Here is a 25,535-nt window from a genome sequence, read left to right as displayed (position 1 = left end):
TGATGCTGGAAAGGGATCGCTGCGTAATTAGGCCTTTTTCAGAAGTTTCGCAAGACAATTTAGAAATAGATTATTCCACATCCCCTAAACATAGTTTTGAACATCACCATACCAGATTTTATTTAATTTTACACAGGTTTTATGTATTTATCTTAGCCTTTCTTAGCTTTTCCTGAAAAGATAGCATTTGGCATTCTATTTATATCAAATGACTATGTCGGAATTCTACCATTTATCTACTTCTACCAAAAGGGTTCCTCCATTTTCCTGGTAGCAACAAAAGGTTGGGAAAACCACTGGATTAGGGTGTTGATTGAGTTTCTGGTCAATGTTTGATTTTCTGGATGGAATAACGTTAAGAAAATATGGAAGTTGAGGTCGTGGTGTAAGGTATTGTTTGTTCCGTATAATAAAGCATTGACTAATGCTCTTGGCAGGACTGAAAGGTTTGATTGCCCTAACTTAAGCTGTTGGGCCGCCCGTTGCTCAGTGGTTGGGCACAGTGTTACCATTCTGAGATTTATTGGTGGTGCTGGTTCGAATCCGGCCTGGGCGTTGTCTTTTTTCATTGAGGGCGATCCCGAAAAATGCAAATCTTCGACCCCTAATATGGTGAAAAATAATGGGAATACAAATAAATTTAAACCTAGCTATATGGAAAATTCCAAAGCCATCAAAATATAAATAAATAAAAAAAACTTAAGCTGTCCTCACAGTTTAGATAATTTTAACTACCTAATGATCTAACTCTTTAGATCATTAGCTTGTTTTAAATGAAAAGTCAAGAGTTCTTATTCAGGAAGTACCTTTTGACAGTTCCAATTTTTTATTGTTCATCCAAACTGCAAAAAGGCGAACTGCTAGAACAAAATACTGATACGATATTTTTTCTTAATGTCTTCTCTACCATCTATGATCTTGTCTACTTTGGCAGGACATACAAAGAATAGTTCATTGTAGTTTAAAATAAGGGTTAGACATATCAGTTTTTCTATTGCTTGAGATACGTTTGTAGAATCCTGCAACACTTTCAGAATTAGGACTGATCAATTCCATACGGGTTAAAACTTATATCGAGGGATGAATAGGTATTCAACACATTTTTCACAAGAGTGTACATGATTTTTACTTTCACTTACGTATATATAGAATGTATAGTAAGGGTAAGTAATACGATCATGCATAATTTCGAATTCGATTTTTGAGGTTCAAAAGGTCTCCCAAATTGGTGCGTGCGAGTGTGTTTGTGTGTATCATCCCATCCCTAACCTACCTCAAAAACGAAACTGAAATTCCATTTTAAGGCGCGTACATACCAAAGATTCAACAGTAATTTTTTCGATTAAAATCGACTGACTGGAAGTGCCACTTTACTTAATTTTTCACATTTTTCTAATTTTCTCGGAAACCGTTTTAACGATTTTCATTAATGACGGTATGTCTTCTCTTCGTTAAAATAGAGGTTAAATGCGGATTTTTCAGAAACTCTTCCTCTGAAGTTTTTGTACTATAATTTTGGTAATTTAAAAAAAAAAAAAATTATTGTAAGCGATATTAAACAATCGATAAATACAAAATATCTAAAAAAAATTATAGATACTTAAGGTGAAAAATAGAGATTTCCAATTCTAACAGAAAAAGTCTAGACCTCACGATCTTTTCCGATTGCTTCTCGGCTCTGAATAAAAAAACTACACTTCAGCAGTTTATTTATCTTTATGAAATAGAAATATTTTCGGACTCCAGATTTAAGATACAGCGGTTTCAGAGTGTTTGTTATTTTGTTTCTTAGCCTCCAGTGTCCATCTATGTTATTTATATTATTGAATGATGGAACAGTTGGATATAAGTCGATTTTTTTTTTTTTTTTAATGTTAAAATATATAAAAAAATTAACTGATTGGAGAAGATGGCCGGGGGGGGGGTCCGCAAAAAAACATAAAATTGTTTATTTATGCCGATATTTCGACCTGAGTTTCAGGTCTTCATCAGGGCTATAGAACAAAAGAGATACTAACCATAATTTAGAGAAACATAAAAGAAATAGTATTCCAACAAATTTCGAATTATACAAAATATTGAATTGAATAATACAAAGTAATTGATTGATATAGAGTGAGTGACTTTATATATGAATAACAGTGTGAGTATTGACTTTTTATTTTTTTAGATGAATATTAAAGCGTATATAATAACAATATTTTTACAATAGGAAAAATGTAGAAGAAGAAATATGGGGAATGGGAAATGAATGATGTAAGTAAGAAATATGACAACGAAAGAATAAACTTACATTCTAGCGGGGAATCTTGGCTAAAACCATAAATAAGTTTTTGTTTATTTATGTTTTTTTGCCTACCGCACTCCCCGACCATCTTCTCCAATCAGTAATCTACGGTCAATTATCTACACCTAAAAAAAAAATTAGGAATCCCATCGAATACAACTAATATGGCTAAAGCCATAAGCGGGCCGCCCATAGCTCAGTGGTTAAGACACAGTCTTACCAATTTGATGTTTATGGGCGGCGCCGATTCGAATCCGGGCTGGGACGTCGACTTTTTTCATTGCGTGGCGGTCCCACAAAATGAAGAACTTTGACCCCCAACCATGGTTAGGCAGTATAGGACTCCAATGTCTTGGCCGGAAAAAAAAGAAAAAAAGAAAAAAAAAAACCTCAAAGCAATAAGCTATCCATAAATTTTAATTTTTTTTTAAATGCTTGACAGCGATGAAATATTTCGTGAGTCGTTATTGAGTTGTGTAAACACATAATTCTTCGATGATGCACTACTTCGATCGTCATTGGTTTGTTTTGAATCATCATCTGTGTTCAAATTTCCTAAACGTGACCTTATTACCTATCAGTGTGTAATATGTTAACCGTTCCTTTTATTGTTCTTTATTAAAATTATAAATTGACAGATATACTCGTATTCTTAGTATGTTGGACGACTTAAAGCGATTGCTTGAGGAACAAAATTCGTCAATATTAACCCACCCTAAATCTTTCCTATTTCATTTCCAACTCAAAAAAGTGGATTGATTAATTATAAAAATTATTCCCGCTGGCAATTGAGGCACATCTAATACACAATAGAAGATTTCAATTCATCATATATGTTAATGATGGTCAAAATATAACTGTCTGTGACTGCGGAAGTTAGTGTGATTTTTGAGGGCATTGCAGTTAAGCTAGTCAATAATATTAAACTATTGGAATTTCTAACCGGAGAAAACTCATAATTGGTACTTAAAAGCACGTGGTGCTCCTCACTTCTCAAAGTGACGGGGGAGGGAGGAACTCTTCCTATTGATGACTCTACTCCCAACGCATGACCATTTCTTCCGATGATTGTGATCATTTTCTCGAATGAAGCTCAGATATACTAGACCAGAAATTGAATAATTTTGAATTTAGTTTCAATCAAATTTAATCCAATTAAATAAATAACAGATACCATCAATAATGATAGTATAGCAACAGATATTTTAGACGATCCAAGGGCAGACAGATCAGGAGAATTTTAATGACAGACCAAGTCTTTCAAATTTTCATTTTCTAATCCATCCTTGGTTTTGGTCTTGCCTTTGTGTAAGGAATACATCTGCCGATTTTTCTGAGTAAATCTACACCAGGAAATTTGTGCACTGGAAGTTTAGAGATGTGCCATGAATTTCAGAGTTATAAGCAAACTTTTTTTTTTTTTTATTAGCGTTTTTTAGGCGTTAGCAGTTACAGATATATAGGTATACATGGCGCAACACTTCGGTACTGAACCAGGGCTTATTCCAAAAATATATCCTGTACAGTAGCCATACAATCAGATTTATTTTGTAAGTTCCTCGTCCTATCCACTCGGGCACTATCAAATCCTCTGAGGCCCATAAGTCTTCCTACTCTTGTTTGATGAAGTGATTCTTTTATTTTCGAATCCGAACCTTTCATGTAGCAGAAATGCGTGTTCAATACTCTCATATAACTAGCAAGTACTTCGAAATCATCAAAATATTCCAAAATCAGTATCCAGTTTTGTTAAATACGTGGCAGTGGTTCTAATCTGAGTTTTTCGAACTGTGATTAAATATTTATCCAAATATTTAATTATTTCGATTTAAAGGAAATTTCTATCATCTTCAGGTGATGTTTCTTTTAATTCCTTTTTTTAAATTTGTATGGAAAAATCGTCTTGTTACGTAGCCAATATTTTACTCCCAGTTTTCTCTTCGTGCATTTTATTTTTTAAAGAATTATTTCTTATTTTTTTCTTGACAATATTTTTGAAACTAATGGACTTAAGACATACACACTTGATTTTTTTGTTGTAAACTGGTGCTGATATAACCTGTCTTAACGTGTGTGATGTATTCAACCTTTTGCAAACTGTTCAACTTGGTTGTGGAGCAAGTTTCATCGTGCATGGGTCCTGTAAAGTTCTACTGTTATCTTTGCCTTGAATAGCAACGCTTATAGATTTACATAGTAACACCCCATGTGATCAATCTAATTGGTATACAGTGCTCTTCACATTGAAAGAGGTTTGTTATTTTGAATTATAACTCTTGGTTAGAGGGAGATCCAGTCTGTGTAGATTAATTCTCATTCCATTGATGACATGGTTCAATTATTGCTTCGAAGTTCCTTCTCGCCGTATCCATATTATAAAATATTTCATGCTCTGTCCTATCGTAAACAGTTTACAATCTTTTTATTTTATTTTTAATATTTATTGTTTTAAACTTATCTTATTTTTAGTTATATATATATTTGCATTATGAAGTTATATATGGATTTATTTAATTTTATAAGAATAAGTATTTAGTTCATATAGTACATAGTTTTTTTTTTTCGTTTTATCAATTTTGATTTTTGAAATTTTTGTTTTCAAGTAATTATTGCTTTTTGGATAGATCTATGGCAGACTGGTATTATTTTTTTTTATATCTATTATTTTTTTATATATACTTACTTAAGTAAGGGAAACTAATATGATCTTTAAAACATTTGAATTCGTGTTTTCGACGGTCTCCTGAGTCCAAAAAACCTCGTCTCGCAAAATGGTCTCTGCATGTGCGTATGTTTATGCTTCGTTATCTTTGTTAAACTGTTGTATTCTTGGCAGGAACAAAACTTATATTCGTTATTCCCACCTCGAGAAATCCTAAAATGCATATTTTTATAACAGAAATATATTTTCGCCTTTCCTGGTATTTTGAATTTTTTTTTTTTTTTCTAAAATCGATACCTTCAACATGAGCCCACCAATTTACTCAAACTTTGGGGACGTATGTAGTTCTATGCAAAATGTAGAAAAAAAATTATAATTTTTTAATTATAATTTCGTTTTGATTTTATCTTTTCCTTCACCGTACTATTTTAAATTTAGCTCACTTAAACATTCTAGTGCTGCAATTATGTGTTACACTTGTATTATTAAGTTTAGTTTTGGTTAGTGGATTAAATGGGAATATCAATGGGATAGGTGAATTGGAGTGCTCGTTTAATTTCATCTATATGTTCTGATTATTTTTCAGTTGTATCTGCAATTATATTGTTGGTTATTTTATTTAGAGTTATTATGTTAACTTTAGGGTTTTTAACTCTTGGCTCAACTATTTTCAAAAACAAAAAATCACTCCAATTTTCGTGCCTATTTTACATTTTGTTTGATGTACAACTCGAGTTATATTAATTAGTATATTTATCACAATATATAAATTAAATATTTTATTAAGTAATATTTGTAGGTTAATTTATATCATCTCCGTTAAGCATACGTATTTGTTTCAGTCAAAAATTCATTCCCCCTTGGTATGATGACTTGACAATACAATAGTGACGAGAATGGTTGAATGAATAAAGAGCGACCCTGGGTGACAATTGGCCGTGATTGAGTGACAGAGCGGTTGATATTAGCGGGAATAAATATATATATTGTAGGATAGCGGAGTAGGAAGGGAAAGCCGCCTCCCCTCTACCGCGAGATGATTCAGTGAGTGTGCGAGGAGGCCGGGGTCCACATGCCTTTCAGCTGGTCCGTGACCACAGGCTATCAATGGGACGAGTGTAGCCTAGTCGACCTAGCAGGTACGGCTCATCTTCCAAAGCTCTCATTTATTTCTAGTCACTTAGCTGTATTTATAGCTTGCCCTTAAGGATAAAAGGGACATTCCCGTTGACCGCCCGTGTCCTCTTTCATGGATCACGTCCGTTTATTCTGTCGAAACCTTACCGAGAATTGATGTTTTAAGCTTTCCAACCAGACAATAGCTCGCCTGGGCAAGGCCGTGACTCATCTGTACTTAAAAATAAGAATTATTCTTAGCGAGGTTATAATTGGAAGAGATAAAAATATTATTTCAGCGCTCCCTATCGTTTTGTCTGGCTGTTATTTGGCATTAGCTATGTTATCCATGAGTTGTATGAATAATACATAGCATCCTAAACAATTAGTGTATTCATCATTGTAATTGAATCACTCTCCATTTTAACCTATGACCTTCAATTTGTTGAGTGTTCATCAAGGCCTTTATTTTTGGCCATTTTAAGGATTTTGGTTTAGCTGACGAACCAAATAATTTGTCTAAATGTGGCATGATTTATTTTATTTGTATTTTTTTAATGCGCTTGTTAAGGACAATTTACTTTGAAACCATTAAATATTTATTTGTTTATGTTTATGATATTCAGCTAACAGATATTCAAGTAAATTTCACTGATGGTTTAATTAATTTTCTTTAATTTACTAATCGTTTATAATTTTCTTCATATTAACAATTTATTGACTTTGATTTAGTTTAATAGTATGATATTATACCGGCCACAACTGCTTTTGGATATGAGCATGCTATTAATATATAAATTATCCAATTGTTCATTACTTTAAATTACGTCTTTAAACGGAAAAATTTAAGAAATTTTAAATTATAGTCGCGTTTAGGGCGATGATTGTTCCGCTGTTCGGTGTTTTATCTGAAAAAAGATATTTATTTATTTAAGATAGCGTTCATACTTGTTTTGTTTCCACCACTGAACATAATGTTATATATTATTTGTTTTGTTTTTTTATTATATTTTTAGTTTAGCTTGTAATATTTAGTTATAACCATGTTGTAATTAAGATATTTTCTTAGTGTGAAAACTACTTGCTTGAATCCCAGAGAGCAAATTGAAAGCATTGCGCTATTATATGCTGACACGTTCAAGTATAGAGCTTGTCTTTCATCCAGACCCTTTTCTGTCTTCACGATAACGGATTACGTCGTGGTTTCTGCAGGAAACACTTTTACAGTATTCCCATACTGTCAGTATTTCTGCCAGTTAGGACACCACTTGTCAAAATTGTAGTATAGAACAAGGAGAACATTGTATGGATTCTAATATTTGCAGTAGGCACAGCATGCATTACATCTAATATATTTCATTGTATTGTTGAATTCATTTAGGCCTATTGGATGGTATTGAAATCATTTAACGATCTTATTGGTAAGCATTGCCCATATTTTATTAATTCATATCATTATGAAACATACATTTTTAAAGACATACTGCAAAATGTTTAAATTAAAGCTAGTTGAATTTCCAATCCTTTCTTTCTTTTCGTAATTTGATGCGTTTCTTTCGCTTGATGTTGTATATCCCTAGACTAGGAACCTTATTATATTCTTGTATTAGAGCTTTTGGATTATTTTACTGTTAAATAGTTTTTTTATTTCACACATACCAAAAATGTTTAAAACTTCTACCCAAATGCATTTTTAAAAAAAGAAAATTACATTTCAGAGTCTTAAAGTTTTAAACCTTTCAGAGACCTGACAGTGTACCTTCATTTAGTTTAAAACTTTTAGTTAAAGGTGTAATAGGAAAAGGTAGAAGAGAGTGCATATCCTGCAACTTTCTCCATTGTTCCGTTATACTGTTGCGGTGTTTGAACACAATAATGGAACCATTTCGTTTTTTTGACCTTTGAGAAACGTTGAAAATATGGCAGGTTTTGTTTGAAATGACCAAGAAACCAAAATATTGCATTTGTTTTAAGTTATGAATGTTTTGGTTCTTTATCGATTGATGTATAGCTGGGGAGGAGTTTGTCATAGCATACACACTTCTCCGGTTTTTCCTACTTGTTACTGACCTTTCAAATTTAGCAGGCGTTACAACTATCGCTGATAAAATTGCGCTTGGATCGTTATATGAAGTTTTCGTAGTCCGACCGATGTTAACGGCCGTTGCATTACATAAGTTTACCATGTGTGCGTTGAATTTGGCACTGTTCCACCTGAAGGCCGCTTCCGGCTTGTATGTTGAATGTGGGCGCTCGTCATAACCCAATTCTATTAATACTGCACATCCCACTCCCCCCTCTGGTAGCTTAACCCACAATAGCTGATTCCCTAACGAGTTGTACACATCTTACTAATATTAAGGTAAATGTAACGGCAACGAGAGCACTTGATGTGAACATGAACGGCACAATATTAGCCTCCGGGACTAATTAGAAGAGTTCAATGTTCTACAAATTGCATTTTAATTGAGCTTATTGTTAAATGTCTATTTCGTATCATTGGCCTTGAATGATCTCAAGACGACCTTTGCCTGCACTTCGTGTATATCTTAAGTCATGATGGCTTGTGCTTTTAAAGTTATATATTTTCTATATATCATATATTATAGATTTTACTTGTTCCAAAGTATTAATCGTTTTGCTTGGAATTCCTATTACATGTTATCATTGTTTTAGATGATATTCTTATGAGAATGGAACTGTAATCTAAATATTTACTCTGACTGATTATTTTCTCCGAGATAAACAGTTTGAGGAATTGAAGGAATCTTATGTTTGCTATGTAGATACACAGGGTTATTCCTTACTTCTATTCCGTTTTGTATCTTAAGAACTAAGATTTAATGAAGTTTTGTGGGTTTTAAATGTTCACCCAAGGTTATAGGTTTTTAAATATTTCGCAGTGTTTTTTTTTTTTGGGCGTATTCCAGAATCGATTGAAGGCTAAAGTTCATAAATACCTTTGCTATCTCAATTAGGATGGAGGCTCGAAAATGTCATGGCATATACCGATAACATTTAATTTTTTGTTTTTAAAAGTTCATATTTCTCACCTGTGGTTAACTTTAGTGCTAATGAATACATATATTTTATTATTTTTAACATAAAATTTTATTTCATTGAATATCTGTTTTTAATTAAAGAAACATGAGGAATAATATCTAGTCTTCGTTCTGATCTAATCTTCCATCAATTTTTTTTTTTTATTACAAGTTACAAATTAGATTTTTGTTGAAGGAACTAGCCATGAGACGGTTTTATTTGGATAATATGAAGTATAAGCGCCAAAATAGGAATAAGAAATAATTGAAAAATTAAAAAAAACCTATTATTGTCCTGTAATTCCTGTAAATTATCATAATTAAGTTTTCTCAAATTGGTTTCATATCTTTCTTGACCTGTGGTTATATTTGAATGTGATTAGCATTCGCGTCCATCACCCAGACTTACTCCCCTATTCTCACTTCATTGAGGCTGGATAGGCCCTAGGAGTTTCCCGTCTTCAGTATGTCGGTTTATTACAATATTTATAATATATTAATTATGTAATACACTGACACTATATGAAGCCATATTTCCTCTAGAATAACCATTGGTTGTTTGTTTTTTGTAGGAAAATTAGCGTTTTTCCAAATTATCGTTAATTTTATTTCCACTTTTACTAATTATTATGACAAAAACTTTCTCATACAAATTTTAGTCATTTTCATCTTTTATTATATTATGCAGTGTACATATCTCTACAAAGTACTTTTCAAATGATATGAATGAAAAACTAAAGTTTTTGATGCAAAAAATTGTGGATTTGTTTTAAATTTCATCAACTTTGGGAGACCGTAGTGCCAGAGGCAATTGCCATGAAATAAAACTTCATGTATTATAGTTTTAGTAATTTTTATTTTCTACAAGTTTTATCGAAACCCTTTTTTTCGTCACGGCGCAACTGTGGTCTGGATGCGGAAGAAACTCCGCTGTCTAAACTATTAACAAAATTCAAATAGTCTTATGTTTTTGAGGTGAGGAACTTTTAATTTATATATTTCAAAATATTAGACACGAATATACAATGGATTTTCATTAATGCACAATTAAAAAGCCTATTTTCAGGACATTCATTTTACAACTTTTTTATATATTGGAAAGTATATTTCGTTTTAACTGTTGAGCTATACATAGTTTTTCCGTGTGTGATTTGCCGGAACGAGGGTATAATGGGCTTAGCGTGTATGGTTTGAGAGGTCTGACACTACAAAAAAAAAATAGTCTACTTTTTGCGAAGTTACCTCTTATTTCTTTTTCTATTTCTTGGGCTACCGACATGAATTTGTACATTGTCATTGGAAAGAATGTGGTTTGAGTGAGACTTGAAAGTTGTCTGTTGTTAAAGAATCACCGATATCAAGGTTAACAACGGTTGTACCGGTTTCACGCTTTACCTACATACCATCACATTGGAAAATTATGTAACTTTAGGCACAGTCAGTGGCTTAGCTAACCCCATATTCCATGAGTCCACGCAGTCGTCGCAGAAAGCCATCTCCGGAAATACAGGTATAAATCGTGATTGGGTTTATATAAAATAAATATATGTATACATATACATTTTAAAATAAGATATGGGTTTTCAAAGAAAATTTAACTATTGGAAGATTATTGATTGACCGTGTGTAAAGATGAAAGGAATATGGTCCGGGTGCGGTCAAGAAAAACTCAAATAGTAGAAATATACTAATTTAATGAGCCAACGTTTCGCCCCACGTTGCAGGGCTTCTACAGGGCTATTTTGACGGCAGTCAAAACTAAAATTAGTATATTTCTACTATTTGAGTTTTTCTTGACCGCACCCGGACCATATTCCTTAAAATTTAACTATCATTTAGCATCAAAGTTTAATGATAATAATAATTATTATTTTAATGTTTCTAATTTGCATATAAGTTTCCTGTTCTTTGTTATCTGATTGACGATTACTAACGCTTTTTAGAATCATGACAATTGGAGAGGAGGGTGTTGCTATTTTTGTATTTTGACATATTCGAATAATCCTGACCTTCGCACTCTGGTTAGAGTAGGTCGATGAACCTTAGGTTGACCCACCCTTCCTGCTCTGGCTGGAGTACATCATAGCAACAATATATTGGCTGATTTATATTGTACCACTTACCTGTTATCGCTCTTACATCACAATATCTTACGTCTATCTGATCTCAAGTATGGCTTCCTTCCTTGTTAAGCTCCTTACCACAAATATACGATGGACTAGTTAGAGTTTATTTATCTTATGAGTTTGCGAACGTTGAAGCTATAAAAATGGTCTTGTTTAAGTTTTGGTTCCTTTTCGTTTAGCGTTTGATTCCTAGTTTATTTATCTTATCCTTTTATTTGTTTCTTAAAAGATTACAAATGATAAATCAGAATTTTTTTCTGGGACATTCCTAATAAAGGTACTGGTATCGGTGTAAAGAACCAATTCGGAAAGTTTAAATAAAGTTTTATTTTGTTTTGGAATTATGTCGATTCACAGTGATTGCTCCACTTAGCTGTAGCTAGGCGTTGGCCAGATTGTCCCGCAAGTACAAAGAGGGCGCAAAAGTAACCATGGAAAATCCCACTTTTTTTAGACTAGTGCAATTTATCCTGCAATAAAAATTCCAACATTAAATGAAAAAATGTTTGAGGTTTTTAAAAATTAATTGTCTGCAAACATAGTTTCATAATTCCATGAAATTCCAACACTTGGTCCATTTTCAAATTGAAGTATAAATTTTCTTTGATGATAACAGTGTTGTTATTGTAAAGCAATAGACAATTTTACTCACTTTCTAAAAAATTGTTGAGACCACCCGATGGGTGCATTAGGACCAGGCTGCGGCCCTGCCGTTAGCTACTGCAGGTAGGACGGATACTGGCGAAGGTAAGTCGAGCTTGCCCTTGTAATTTAATGATCCCTGTGCCTAGTTTATTCCGTAAAATGGTCTCTAATGTTCCTTAATACGAACATGATTCACATTCTTATATATACATGATGTATATTCTTCAATAGGGGTATTCATGATCTTTAATTTAACATGTTAAAGCGTGTTAAATGGAGAAATATTTCTATCTTTTACCATGTTAAAGCGATATAACGTATATCATGTTTGAGTGTCTGTTAATAGGGAATGACGCAACGGACCAGCTGAGCTGGACACTGTTTAGTTTGTTGTGTTTGGTTACTTTCTCGTAGTTTGTGTTAGTATTGTTTTGGATGTTTTTATAACAAATAAAGCGATGGATGACAATTATAATAATGTAATGATAGTTGTCAATTATCTTCCTTGATTATCTTCCTCACAAGTCAGAAGACACTCAGTAGCAAAACTTCCACCTTTCACTCAATTTTGGCATGTTATAATAAATTACTTTAGTAAAAACTTAGAAGTAAACAATAACATGAAGTTTTGGAAGGAAATGTTATAAAACAAGTTTCTCTGAAATTCACTAGGAGCTCTTATGCATTTCACTTTAAATAGGCCTGTTCACAATCCTATACTTATAACATTTAACATAGTAAAATATTTAACATTTGACTCATCATGAATACCCCTAATGTAGGGTTGGTGACCATAGCAACCAAGCTGATTGTTGCCCAGTGGTTAGTGCGCATCGCTATGCTGAATGAAGGGTCACAGTCAACAATCTACTCTTGTTGCTACCAACGTCCTTCAGACCACTCTCACCCGCTAGTAGAGCAATTATTCTTAGCTTGTACAAATCATTTGTACAATAGAAACAGTATCGTTATTTTCTTTTATTATATAGTTTATATAATATCCATTGTTTAAGCTATTAGTTTGACAACATCTTTAGACTTGTTAAGTTATTATATTGTTATCGTCATCATTTAGTTACCAACTGCCGCTTTGTTCTGTGAAATTAGCTTCTTTCAAAATATAAGTTATCGTCAAAGCTTGAAATCTCTGATTGATACAGCTTAAAGCTTGCAGCATTTCACCATAGCTGATTCTTAACTGGAAACTAAACATTACTTTTTGTTCGGAAGTTTTTCTATCAAATATAAAAATAAATCATTGTAAGTTTTTACTTAACGTTTCTTTTATTTGTTTGTTTTGTTATTTGTTCTTTTATTAGTATTATTATTTATTTTATTTTTGTGCTGCATCAGATTCCGGATTTTACCATCCCGTATCTACTAGTAATATCAATAAACAATATTTTCCAAACACTTTACCCAAGACCTATTATTGTTTTAATACATGATTGTTTCTTCATTTCTTCTATGTAGAAGTTGACTTTAGAAATCGTAATGCCTTATTTTTTATCGAAAGGTTCGTGTTTGGGAAAGCTTATTTTTTTTTTTTTTTTTTAATAGCAAATCACTTCAAAAATTTTAAACCTCGTCCTAATTGATATTAATGAAGGAATTTCTTGAAAAACTGTATATTATTTTGAAAAAAATACTCCAAACTAAATATGTAGCTTGTTTGATATTCATTTACGGCTTCTATAATATGTAAACCTAAATTTTTGTGCCCTCATTTGCTTCTCTTCTTTCCATCCTTATTTTTTTAAGATAATGAAGATTTGCATTGATACGGCAGTTTCCTTCTTGTATCGCTGGCCGCTGACACTTCATATCTCAGCTCTATCTTCTAGGCATCCCACTCTCTTGATAATGCTATTGTATTCATATCACATAAACAAGCATAAGTAATGCTAATTGAGGCATTGATTTGGGAAATACATGTTCAATAAAAAATTAAACTTAAAAATATATTTACAAAGTTACCTTTTTCGCCATTTTTGAGATGCAACTATACTCGTGTAACTTTTATACAGACGTCAGTTTACTTATACTGTTATAAAATTTTGCGTCCTTTTTTATACTTATTTAGAGTTACCCAACAGTTCTAAAACACTTATTGATACTCAAATTTAAAAATCTCTTAGAACATTTTTTTGTCTTTTTATAAATATTTATAATGGATAATTGAAAAAAATAATAATTTGAACCGACTCCGAAACTTTTACTGCTATATAGTGTTTTAAAATAATATTATTATACGTGAAGCCTTCTCTCCAACATCACCGTCTTCGGAAGTATATGAAGTTAAAATTGTCAGAAATTCACTTCAGAGTTTCACGCATCGTTCAAGTCACACTTAAGAATTAACCTGTTACATTAGCTCCCACTCATTAAAATTTAAGTCTATGTTATCCTCCTTATTCTGTGATGCGTTATAGTCATTTTTTATTGTCTGAACTCGAAACTTAATTAAGTTCTTTTTTTTTTTTTTTTTTTTTAGAGCTAGGGGTTTTCCATTCTCACTATCATGTGGGAAAGTGGAAAGTTTTCTATAAAAGATACTTCACCATCTTTTCGCTGCATTGTTCATAGACTTTCTAATTCGATCGAAAGGTTCCTTTATATCACTCACATGGCTAAGAGAAGACTTGTGTATAACTAAAGTCTTATTATAAACTTATATAAGTTAAGTAAATCACCGGTTATTTCCAATTCGAATTACAAAATCTATGTGCGTATAATTCAGCATTGATGATTGGTATAATAGTCGGATTATATCCGCTTGCTTGATATACTTTATTATCATAAAACAAAAATATGAATCCATATCTGGACTTCGATTTAACCTAAAAATATGTTTAAGGTTACAAATTTTATGTTTTATGCTGCAAATATCTTATTATATCAATCTAACGCCATATAAGATTTATTACCAAAAACACAACCATTCAGTAAGACGGCCAGATATCGTTTTATTTGTCATGGAGGATGATATTTTCTTTTTCACCTATACAAAATTTAAATCCAGGTTTCGAAACATTAAATGGTCATTCCAATAGTCTGATTTGATGCGAGGTAATTTTCTAGCTAAATTCCATGATAACACATTAAATTTAAAAAAATAAAAATCTGGATGATAAATCAAGTATGGCGAATGAAAGTTAAAAATAAGATATGCTCGAAATAATTGCTTAAATTTCTGTTCTGAGATTTTTGAGGCGAGTTGAAAATGATTTGAGGGAAACTTATCAGAATGCGGGACTCTATATTAAATTGTATATAGGTTTACTGGCACTCTCAATTAAAATGAAGTAATAAAACAAATTGGTTTTTCTAATTTTATGATTGTTTAAACTTCTTGAAGCTCCGATTTGTTTCTTAAAAATAAAAATTATCATTTTTCTACCAATCATCTAATTGTTTTCTTCTTTTTATTCGTAAATTTATATCCTCTTCAAACGGATCCCGAAACAATTGGATATTTCTTATATTGAAATATTGCTCTATGTTATGTTCTAACCCAATTAGGTTTTAGTTAAAACACTATTGTTCAATGAAATTTTGAAAGTCTCCCGAGAAGGAAGTATGATAGTGGAAGTCTATGATTCAGGGTCTTACTTCTTTCACCTCGATGTGTGGGACGAGCAAGCTTTTTATCCTCGTCATTTCTTGTAATTATACCGATGTCTATCGCGATGTTTGTATCTTATCGAGGTTGGAGTAAGGTTTTTTTTTTAAATATCTTATAACAGTTCGATCTTACAACACTATAACTATTAAAGAATTGGGAATAGTAACGATTATGAAGAATGAAAAAAAAAAAGTTAACAACAGAAACAAATGATATTGATTTAATTAAATAAATAACTGATTAATGAGAATAATAATTGTAACGATGATTAACTAGATAATCATCAATTTTATAATATGATTCCTTGCATCAGGAAAATTCAGGATAAGGTTGGATATCCCACGTTTTAGTACTAATTTTCATAAATAAGAAATTTGAGAAAGTTAGATTTCTTAGATAGACTAGCCCTATCGAATCAGTCAGTAGGTGTAATAAGGATTGGCTGTTGCCAAAATAGGTGTAGGTAGGTAGGTGTATACTTGTGTGTCACACTAGTAGTATCTTTATTAGGGGTATTCATGATGTTGTGTTAAATGTTTTACCATGTTAAATGTTATAACTATAAGATTGTGAGCAGCCCTATTTGAAGTCATGTTGAACGTTAAATGCACAAGAGCCCCTAGCGGATTTTCTCAGCAACTTGTTGTATAAGACTTTATGTTTATAACCTTCCTTCCAGACCCTCATGTTATTGTTTACTTCAGTTTTAATTTAAGTAATTAATTACAACATGCCTAGAGTGAGTGAAAAGTGGAATTTGTGTGAAAGTTTAGCTTATGAAATAAAATGAAAAAAATAACATTATTCTGGGACATATGTCCCCTAAGAATAATTACATGGTTCATATAGTGAGATTTTTATCTGGCGAGCGTTTACAAATTTTCAGATAGTAGAATGAAATTACATTGTTTTTTTTCTCAAATGTATCATTAAAATTATCCATTCTGGTTTAATAACAGGGATATGAATACCACAAACACACGAAAGAACTGAGCTGTCACAACAAAAATGGCGGCGATCTCAACTGGCCTATTGTGTGACGTCATTCTCCATTTAACAGACTCTCAGCCATGTTAAATGTTATTTCGTTTTACCACGGTAAAAGAAGGCAATTTTTTTCGATTTAACATGAGTTTTTCCATTTAACACGCTTTAACATGTTAAACCAAAGATCATGAATACCCCTATTAAAGTTACTTACTCGTTCTTATTTATGACACTGCGTAAATTTCCTCCCAGTAGAAAAACTTTTCAAGAAAAGGAGAGGGGAACCTATAACTTTATTTTAAAAAATTGTGAAAATGAATTTTGTCAATTCATACTCGTACTGAATATTAGGGAAACATACCGGGCGTAGCCCATCAAAATAGGGAAGAAATCTACGGTTCTAACTCAATTGTTTGAAGACAGCTTCAAAAATGTTTTTTTTTTTTGTTGTTTTTTCTTTTTCCAGAATATCACTAAACCGCTTTCGGGCTAGAACCGGCAGTCTGAACGAAGGCAATATCCTTTGCAATCTGCGAGACCCTCTTATATTATCAACGTAACCATTCCTAATATGTTTTAGGACAGAACGTTTAATTTTTTTATTTCCCAAAAATGAGGCCTAGTGAAGCCATATATATATATATATATATATATATGAATAGACCTTACATACTGTTATCACAAATATATCTTCGGTGAGAAGCCTATTTCGTATTTAAGTTGTTTTCTGAAAACATTATCGAGATGTCGAAGGGGAAGTGCACATAAAAAGATTTTTTTTTTATGACTAACATAAATTATATTTGAATCAATAAAAACATTATGCCATACATTTTTGCTTTAACCAGTTTGTCAGTCATAAATCAGAACGTTGTTAATAATATTGATCAATATATTTTTTGAATTCGTTATTTCACATTTCTAATTTCCTATTACTATTTATAATCAATGTAAAATTTAATTTTTTTAACGAAGTGGTAACTTGCTTTCATAAATCTATGTTACCTTCATTTGAGGATTTATAGATTTTACAAGATTGCAGAGGGTTATTTTGATACTGCTTCTGGCTTATAAGCCAAAATGTTTATTATTTCAAATATTGATAATACCAGTTATATTATTATTTGATAAGTGTTAAGATGTTAAACTTGATAAATGAACCAAAAGTTAAATAGAGGTTAAAGTGTGTCTGCGATCAAAGTATATTTGAAAGTTCTGTTCTTTATTTAGATCTGGAACGGGTCAAATTTAGATGCAGCATTTGTTGCTCTGGCTATTTCTGTTTAGTCATACGAAACTGGTATCCTTTTAAATAATTTGATTATCTTATCTGGTATCTTTACTATATAACATCTAATTTATATTTATTGGTCTATTCATATTAATATAGTAATTTAATCCAGTACTAAATGACTTTCATTTATTTTAAATAATTTGTTTCTGGCTTATTCTTTGCTTTATAACATTTAATTTATATTTATTGGTCTATTCATATTAATATAGTAATTTAATCCAGTACTAAATGACTTTCATTTATTACGTTAAGAATTTCTACTTTCTTTATTTATTGTAAATAATTTACCACCGATTAACTAGAATTGATGTCATAAACTATATGATGGTATGTAATGAGCAAGTGCGTTGATAACGCAACCAGTTTATTTTCGATATATAGTAATGGAATCAAAATGTTTAATGTGGTAATAAATATTTGTTGCTTCAATAATTGAACTGTACCCGTTATCTAATAATTATTAACATATTAGAGTATTTACGAGTCTGAGATTATTATTATCATTATTATTATTATACTGTATTCAGCTAATGCAGCTATGTATAGATTTCAATCTATTTATTATTTTCTAGCTGACCCCATAATGTATTGCTATTGTTAGAATTGAGGAAATATTTAGATTAAATTAATACAATTGGAAGTTAGATCTAAATTATTGTTTTATGTTAAAATTAAATTTTCACATACATTTTATTATATTTATGTTTTGATTACATTATTTTAATTACTCTTTTATTAAATCTTACGACCATTGCAATGCTCTCCGAAATACAATATTTTTAGTAAATTTTTTTGGAATTTATAAAAACAAATGTGTTGATTTTCTTAACCACAAAGTTGGCTTATAATTTTCGATTATTATATTGGTACTACCTAACTAAGTGATTTGACCGCAGTATGCTGCAGTCCGAAGTTAAATTAAACATTTTTAAAATAACAAGATATTTAAAATTGTTGTTTTATAACTCAGAATAGGGTGTGGAAATGCGACAATTAGTTACTTAGAGAATTTTGTCAATAGTTTATTAACTAGCACGTTTTTTCAATACTTTTGTCATTACTGGGTCACGAAATATCAACCAGAATAAAGTATATTTTTGTTCGTGCGTGTGTGTATTAAGATTTTAGCATGCTCCGTAGCTATAAATTCTTCCCATTGATGTACGTATATCTCTTGTATGTGTAATTAATCTCACAGTCTCATCTATCAGAACGCTTGATAGATTTAAATATAATGCAATTATAAGTATTAAATTATATTTATAGGATAACCTAGTGGAGGCAAGCGAATTTCAGATAAGAAATTAAAAAAAAAAAAAACTCAATTTCAGGTCAGGTTATCCCAATAATCGAGGATGAGAAGTTTCATAAGCGCGTGGACATACACAAGTATATGTATATATTGTTTAGATAATTGTGATTTCATTTGTCAAATTTTAATTGGTATTATTTATATTTAATATAAATGGTTACTTCCTTAAAATATTCCGTGTTTATAAAATATAACTTTACAGCTACATTAACTTTTATTTTTTTAAAGAAATATTGGCCATTTTATAAAATGTTCCGCCTAGTTGCTGAAACATATTTTTTTTCTTATCGCTCAGAAAAAAACGAAATATCTGCGTTATATAATAATATTACTCTATTTATTATCAAGTACTGGCTTTACATGAAATTTTATGAGATCCATTTGTTGATGCTTCTTTCTTCAGATGAAGATTTCTCATGTGGTCTTCCTTGTCATTTTGTTATTTATTTCAATATTGAGGACCTCTTCTGTATAGGTTCGAGTATGTATATTATACTTCTTCTCCAGCATACATAATTCTAGAATTTTTAGTAGAATGGAGTATATTTTTTAAATTGTCATCGATTGTCAGATTTTAGAACCGTACGCATTTTTTATCTGAAGCGTACTGAAGAATATTCTTGTTGACGATTTGTTTGCAAATGGTGCGGAAAAATCGAAAAACCCTAGAGTACAAAATCGTTTCAATTCAATTCCCTTATGAATTCGTTATCCTAATTGAGGCTTCATCATAATGTCTTGTCGACCGCTCTATGAAACTCATATTATGATGTTGCGATCATTAATTGATCATGAAATTGATTTCTGAAACGATTTTACTTTCTACTTTTTTCGACATCATCCATCATTTACGCAGAAATTTTCAAAAACAAAAAACTCGTTTTTACTAATTTACGGATTTAGGGCACATCTGATCAAAAACGTTTCCAAAACTAATTAATCTTTAAATTCTCTTCCATTGGAAAGTCCAGGTCAGATGCGCTAGATAAAAACTGGAGATTAGAAAACAAATAATCCCCCATAAAGATAGGCTACATGCTACTGTTATGATCTAGTGCAAATCATATCAAAATACTAAAAATTCAAGAAGTTAGAAGGAGTGAGCATGTGTGTTGATACTCTAGGAATATAACGACTAGAGAAAGATATACAACGTATATGCATAAACAGGTCAGCAAATAAACTAGATTTATATAGGTCATCATTGTTTGTCTGTTGTAGAGACAAAAGATTTTCTTTTCCTGGGATTGAAATTTTAATATCACATTTCGTCTTCATATATAATACTCCCTAACGTAACTAAGTTACTAAATTGTTTGGTTATTTTAGAGTGAATGGATGTTTTTGAGTTAGGTGAGGATGTTTGAACTTATAGAATGAATCAAAAAGAAGAGGTAACGGTGGGGTGGCGTAATGTATTGTATAAGTGCAGTGATATTTCAATAGTTTATTTCAACTCTTCGAATATTTTCTATGATGGTGAATGGTAGCGGAGGGAGTAAAAACATTTTTATCTGACTTTATTTATACTTAAAGGTCATCTGAAAACCTTTCAGACTTAAACTACACTACAAATAACGTTTGTTTCGGCTTTTGTCATTCCGTTTTTTATAAAATATTATATGTATTACATAGTTAGTTAATCTAATAATTATTCAACAAAATTGGTGCAAAGGGTAATGGAAAAACAAAATTTTTGTTTTTAAGACCTTGCAAGGCCATTCTGAGGGTAAACACACTAAAAGCTTACTCCTTGGAGGTTGAGTCAGATGTCTTAAAAGTTCCTCTTAGGTTTTCAGCTTTTCGCTTATATTTTAAAGAAGCCATCTTAGAGATTAGGCCATCCTATACAAAATTAAAACTGACAATAATTTTCACTAAATTTATTCTATACCTTTTTCTTTATCTCGCGTCGTTCCCGAAACATCCTCTTTCATAGTTTGATTATATTCGAAAAAAAAAAAAAAAGTATTCACCTCATATTTGTTTGCCGTGTTCCACAAGCTAACTCTAAAATATTTCTTCCTAAGAAAAATTTAGAAATATACATTTTAGATATACAAGAACAATTTTGATTTAAAGACCCTGATAATGGATTTTTGAAAATTTTCCTTTGAGTTCGGTGGAACCTGTAAATTACAAGAAATTCATTCCCTCCCTCTGGTAAGAACTACATTGTCAAGGAGTGTTTCGCGGAATGGTTCTCCAACAACTAATAGTAGCTAATCATGTTGGTTCTTCATGTATGTACCGTAAAAAAAAAAAAAAAAAAAAACTGAAACGTGTGAACACAGCTCTCAGTTAAACCGAAAGGGAAGGGGCTGATTGATCCTTTTCTTTTAGGCTGCCCTTATTCATTTCGTTTTTCTTAAGACAGTAATACTTGTTTATATCTTAAATACATTATAATCAGATTCAAATTACTGTCATTGTAAAAAAAAGTTCGTTCCTTTTTAAGATATATGGTATCCCATACATAATACATTAAAAACTGCAACCTGTTCTACTCATGTGGATATCAAATTATTTGCCTTCATTAATTAATTATTAATTTCCCTGACAGCATTATTGCCGCTGTAATCATTTATTTTTTATTAATACTGTTAAATTGTACGAATCACAACATTAAGGAAATTTTGCAAAAAGCTTATTACCTTTTGTTGAACTTATACATCACATGTTAGATATATATTAGAGGAGATCGTAACTAAAAAAAAAAGGCAATCCTACCCCGCCGGACCCGCCCCGCTAAACCCCCACAGAGCGAGGGCCCTATATCACTTTTGACATATTAGCTTAAAACGGGAAGGAGAGACTTTGAGATAGAGCAATATTTAAAAAGCCCCTGAAATTGAAAAACGGCATATAAATCTACTATATCATACTGAATGTGAAATAAATACCCAACCGATAGGGTATAAGAAAGATTCAACATAGTTGTTTTTTCTTTCTTAAATTTTTTCACTTCCGGGTAATTCTTTCCTTTTTAGTAGAATCTAGAAGATTAAATGACTAATACTTTGTTTACAACTCAGTAGTTTTTTTAATAGATAATTCAATTATAAACTAAAGGAACATTCACTCAAAAGAATTATTTTGTCCCTTATTCTTTTCAACTCGATGATATTCAGTTTCCTTTTAGGCGTAACTAAACAGTTATATGGAGTTTTAGTGTTTCTGTTTGGTAGTATCCAACTAAACAAAGAAAAAAAGATAAGGCAATACGAATTTAAGATTTGGCTTTTTTAAAATAGCTTTATTGATAAAAAATGTATACACAAATTTCATTTGGAAGTACCTTTCCGGATTCAAAAAATCAAAAGTAACTGTGACGAATGTGAAGCATAGCCCTTGAGATAGGCTAGTGGTTCTCAACCTCACCGTCTAAGATTTTCTTGAGTTTTTGCACATCTTTCTGTAGGTATCCTAGTATTTCTTAGCCTTTAATGAAAAGATGGCATTTAATATTCTATTTATATTAAATGATAATGTAGGGGTTCCACCATTAACTTTCTTCTACCAAAAGGGTTCTGCCGCCTGGTTGGTAACCAGACTATAGACCTATGTTAAATATGGGATATAAGTTTTGATTAATTTTTACCTGTTGATAAACTCTCTGAAATGAACTGTTCGGCGACCTTTGAAAGATAATGGTTATCAGGTGCTCTGTAGAAAGGAAGTAGCTGTTATATTTTGAGCGAGTGGGCAGATGCCAGCTAACGTAGGCGCTTGTACGACCTTACCTTTACGTTCACGGCCCACATCAATTTGTACTATAATATATCGATAGTTACATTGATTATTATATCATCCATATTGTATTCATACGTAAACGCGGTTGCAAGCTTTCTTTGTTGAGGAAGCCCGGCAAAAATGGAGAAGGTTACTTTAGTTAATCCTCTAGTAAAATGGGTAAATACATATAAATCAAAACCTTTTTGATCATGTTTTATTTTATTAACTATTAAACAGGCATAATACCTGCTAATGTATATTACAAAAAATTAGAATATGTAACAGCTTTCTTTAGAAAAGTCCTTTCGATTTCGGTCATCTTCGCTGTTACTCGTCCTCATTTAATTTTATTATTCTGAATGAAGAAGGTTCGTACTTAAATACTTTCAATTATTTGAACGATTTATTAAACATGCCACTAAGTAAACATTTAGATTACATTAGGGCTTGATGAAAACCGTTCACTGAAAATCGAATCCATATAAACCATTTTATAGCTGATGATAACAATTATTTGGTGGTTTATCCGCTATTTCAACAATTGTCAACGTTCATCACGTAAAAGAGCTGTATAACTGCAAAAACATTGTAATTCAGCAGCAGAAATTCTTATTAGATTGCAAACGACATAACATCTGCTATGGAAATGAAATCAGAGGATTTGGAAACAATGGCTGATATTTACTGATGAGGTTGACACAGTTTCCCACAGCTGGAAACTCTCTATCTATGATATTTATATCCTTTCCACGTTTTACCTTACTTCTTCGTTTTGCTCCACCTTCTACTATTCCTGCAATTTTGTTTACATCTGCTTTTCTTTCGTGAGATTTATTTTATAACCTCTAAAAGTTATAAATTAATCTATAAACCGTATCTTATAGGACTCGTGGCGGTTTCAGAACTCAATTTATTTAGTAGGTGTAAGTTTGTCGGTTTTGTTTATTTTGTTGATATATTAATTAAAGTGTAATCGGGCTGCTTATAATTCACCACATTTATCAATAAATTCAAAACGTCAAGACATCTTAAGACTAAATGTACTTTAGGAGCACATTTACTTTTCGTCTCATTCATAAGTGGAATTATAAATTTCTGTTATGTAAACGGATTTATTTTATTTTTTTTAAATTATTATATCAGTGAATTAAAAAAAAATTATGATAGAAGGAAAGGAAAAGTTCAAAAATAAGAAAATTTAATAAAATACAGTAATAATACAACAAATAAACTAAAACTTATTTTTGACGGGTTTTCTAATGTCCAATTGCCTATGATGAACGTTATATGAAAAAAAAGCATACATCTTGGATTATATGCAAATAATGATTAATTTTGATCATAACTTTTTTCCAGGCATAAATCCAGGATTTCAATTGCTAAGAACTTTCCCAGGACGACACCGTACATATGAAAAAAAGCTTGTAAATCGGTTAAGACTTTTCGGTGATGATAGATGTGTAAAAAACTAACTTAACATCTTTATTTATACAGATATGTCGTATCGAAAATTCCATGTATCTTTGCTAATAATTGTCCAATTTAGTTTATTTTATTTATTTTCGTGGGTAATACTAAGACCTGAAAAAAAATTAGAGATTTTGAGTAATATGAAATTAGTGATTAATTTTGATCATAAATTTTTTTTATATAAGGATAAATTTAGGATTTCTACAGCTATAATAACCTTCTCAGGACGACACCAAACGCTACAAAATAACAGTTCAGGAAACAGCTAAATCGTTCAAGGCAACCAAAAACAGCTGATAAATATTTTCCTGAATCATAAATGATTATGTTACTAACTAAGACAAAGGCAGTAAACTTCACTGGAATAAGCAAAATAATAAGTACTTATAAATTCGTTAAAACTTTTTTATTAACCAACAAATTTTATAAAATAATTTATAGGAATTCTAAAAATCTATTAGTAACAAAATTGTAGATAAAATGGAAACCAAACAATGATTAATACAAATAATGAGAAGTACATTCAGACTATATTAGTCAGCTTTGATCATTCATTCTTTCATAATATGAGCCACTAGAAAATATCGAATTGTGAACAAAACTTTTGAATAAGTTCGCTATTATCCTAATTCATCTTCTCTTATTAGTAGTTGCGTTTTTATAAATGATAACTTTCATGAGTAGGTACTGCAACTAGACGCTCGGTCATCACTTTCTCCCCTCTTAAGGTGGTTTAATCTTAGCAATGTCATTAATCCTAAAACAATAACTATTTTAATCAATGAATCACTGTCAGAAAGTATCTCAAAGTAAAGCTCTCTAACCTATAAAGTACCTTACCTATAAATTCTTAGACATTTAATTTCGAATTGTAACTTCAACTTATTATGAAAGGCAGGCTTCATGCGCTAAGTCGTTTTGGTTTAACGTCTTTTTGTACCCTGATTATGCCTAAAAAGAGGAATTATCCAACTAGTTACCAATCTTTGATATACTGAAGGGAATGATGGGAGTTTTTTTCCATTGGCTACATAATAAAAGTCGATACTTCCTAGACCGGATTCATACCGGGGCCGCTTCAGACTTGAGAATCCTGGTGACTCAAACATACGCGGCCCCACTGTATTCTACTATCTTAGTTGATTAGTAATAATTTACTTGCATTTATCTTCGCCCTTAATATATACAATTTACAAACCCAAAATTTCCTACAAACCACAGCCGTATCGATCCAA

The 25,535-nt window shown here is 31.3% G+C and overlaps 1 protein-coding gene across 6 annotated transcripts in view; it reads left to right on the top strand.

Annotated features, from left to right (window-relative positions):
* The window catches only part of Abl (tyrosine-protein kinase Abl), a 114,368-nt gene that overhangs the window by 40,910 nt on the left and 47,923 nt on the right, over window positions 1–25,535 (top strand). The window contains exon 1 of one of the 6 annotated variants that reach the window (XM_014436877.2): window positions 5,976–6,088. The exons of the other annotated variants lie outside the window; for them this stretch is intronic. Within the exon in view, the coding sequence (XP_014292363.1) occupies window positions 6,022–6,088 (67 nt within the window). The 5' untranslated portion in view covers window positions 5,976–6,021. Of the gene's footprint in view, window positions 1–5,975; window positions 6,089–25,535 lie in introns of those variants that run through there. 6 annotated transcript variants of the gene reach the window in all.

This window comes from Halyomorpha halys, unplaced genomic scaffold (genome assembly GCF_000696795.3).
Source record: "Halyomorpha halys isolate HHAL.00 unplaced genomic scaffold, Hhal_1.1 Scaffold2137.1, whole genome shotgun sequence".
Lineage (NCBI taxonomy): Eukaryota > Metazoa > Arthropoda > Insecta > Hemiptera > Pentatomidae > Halyomorpha > Halyomorpha halys.
This window is presented reverse-complemented; position numbering and strand designations above follow the sequence as displayed.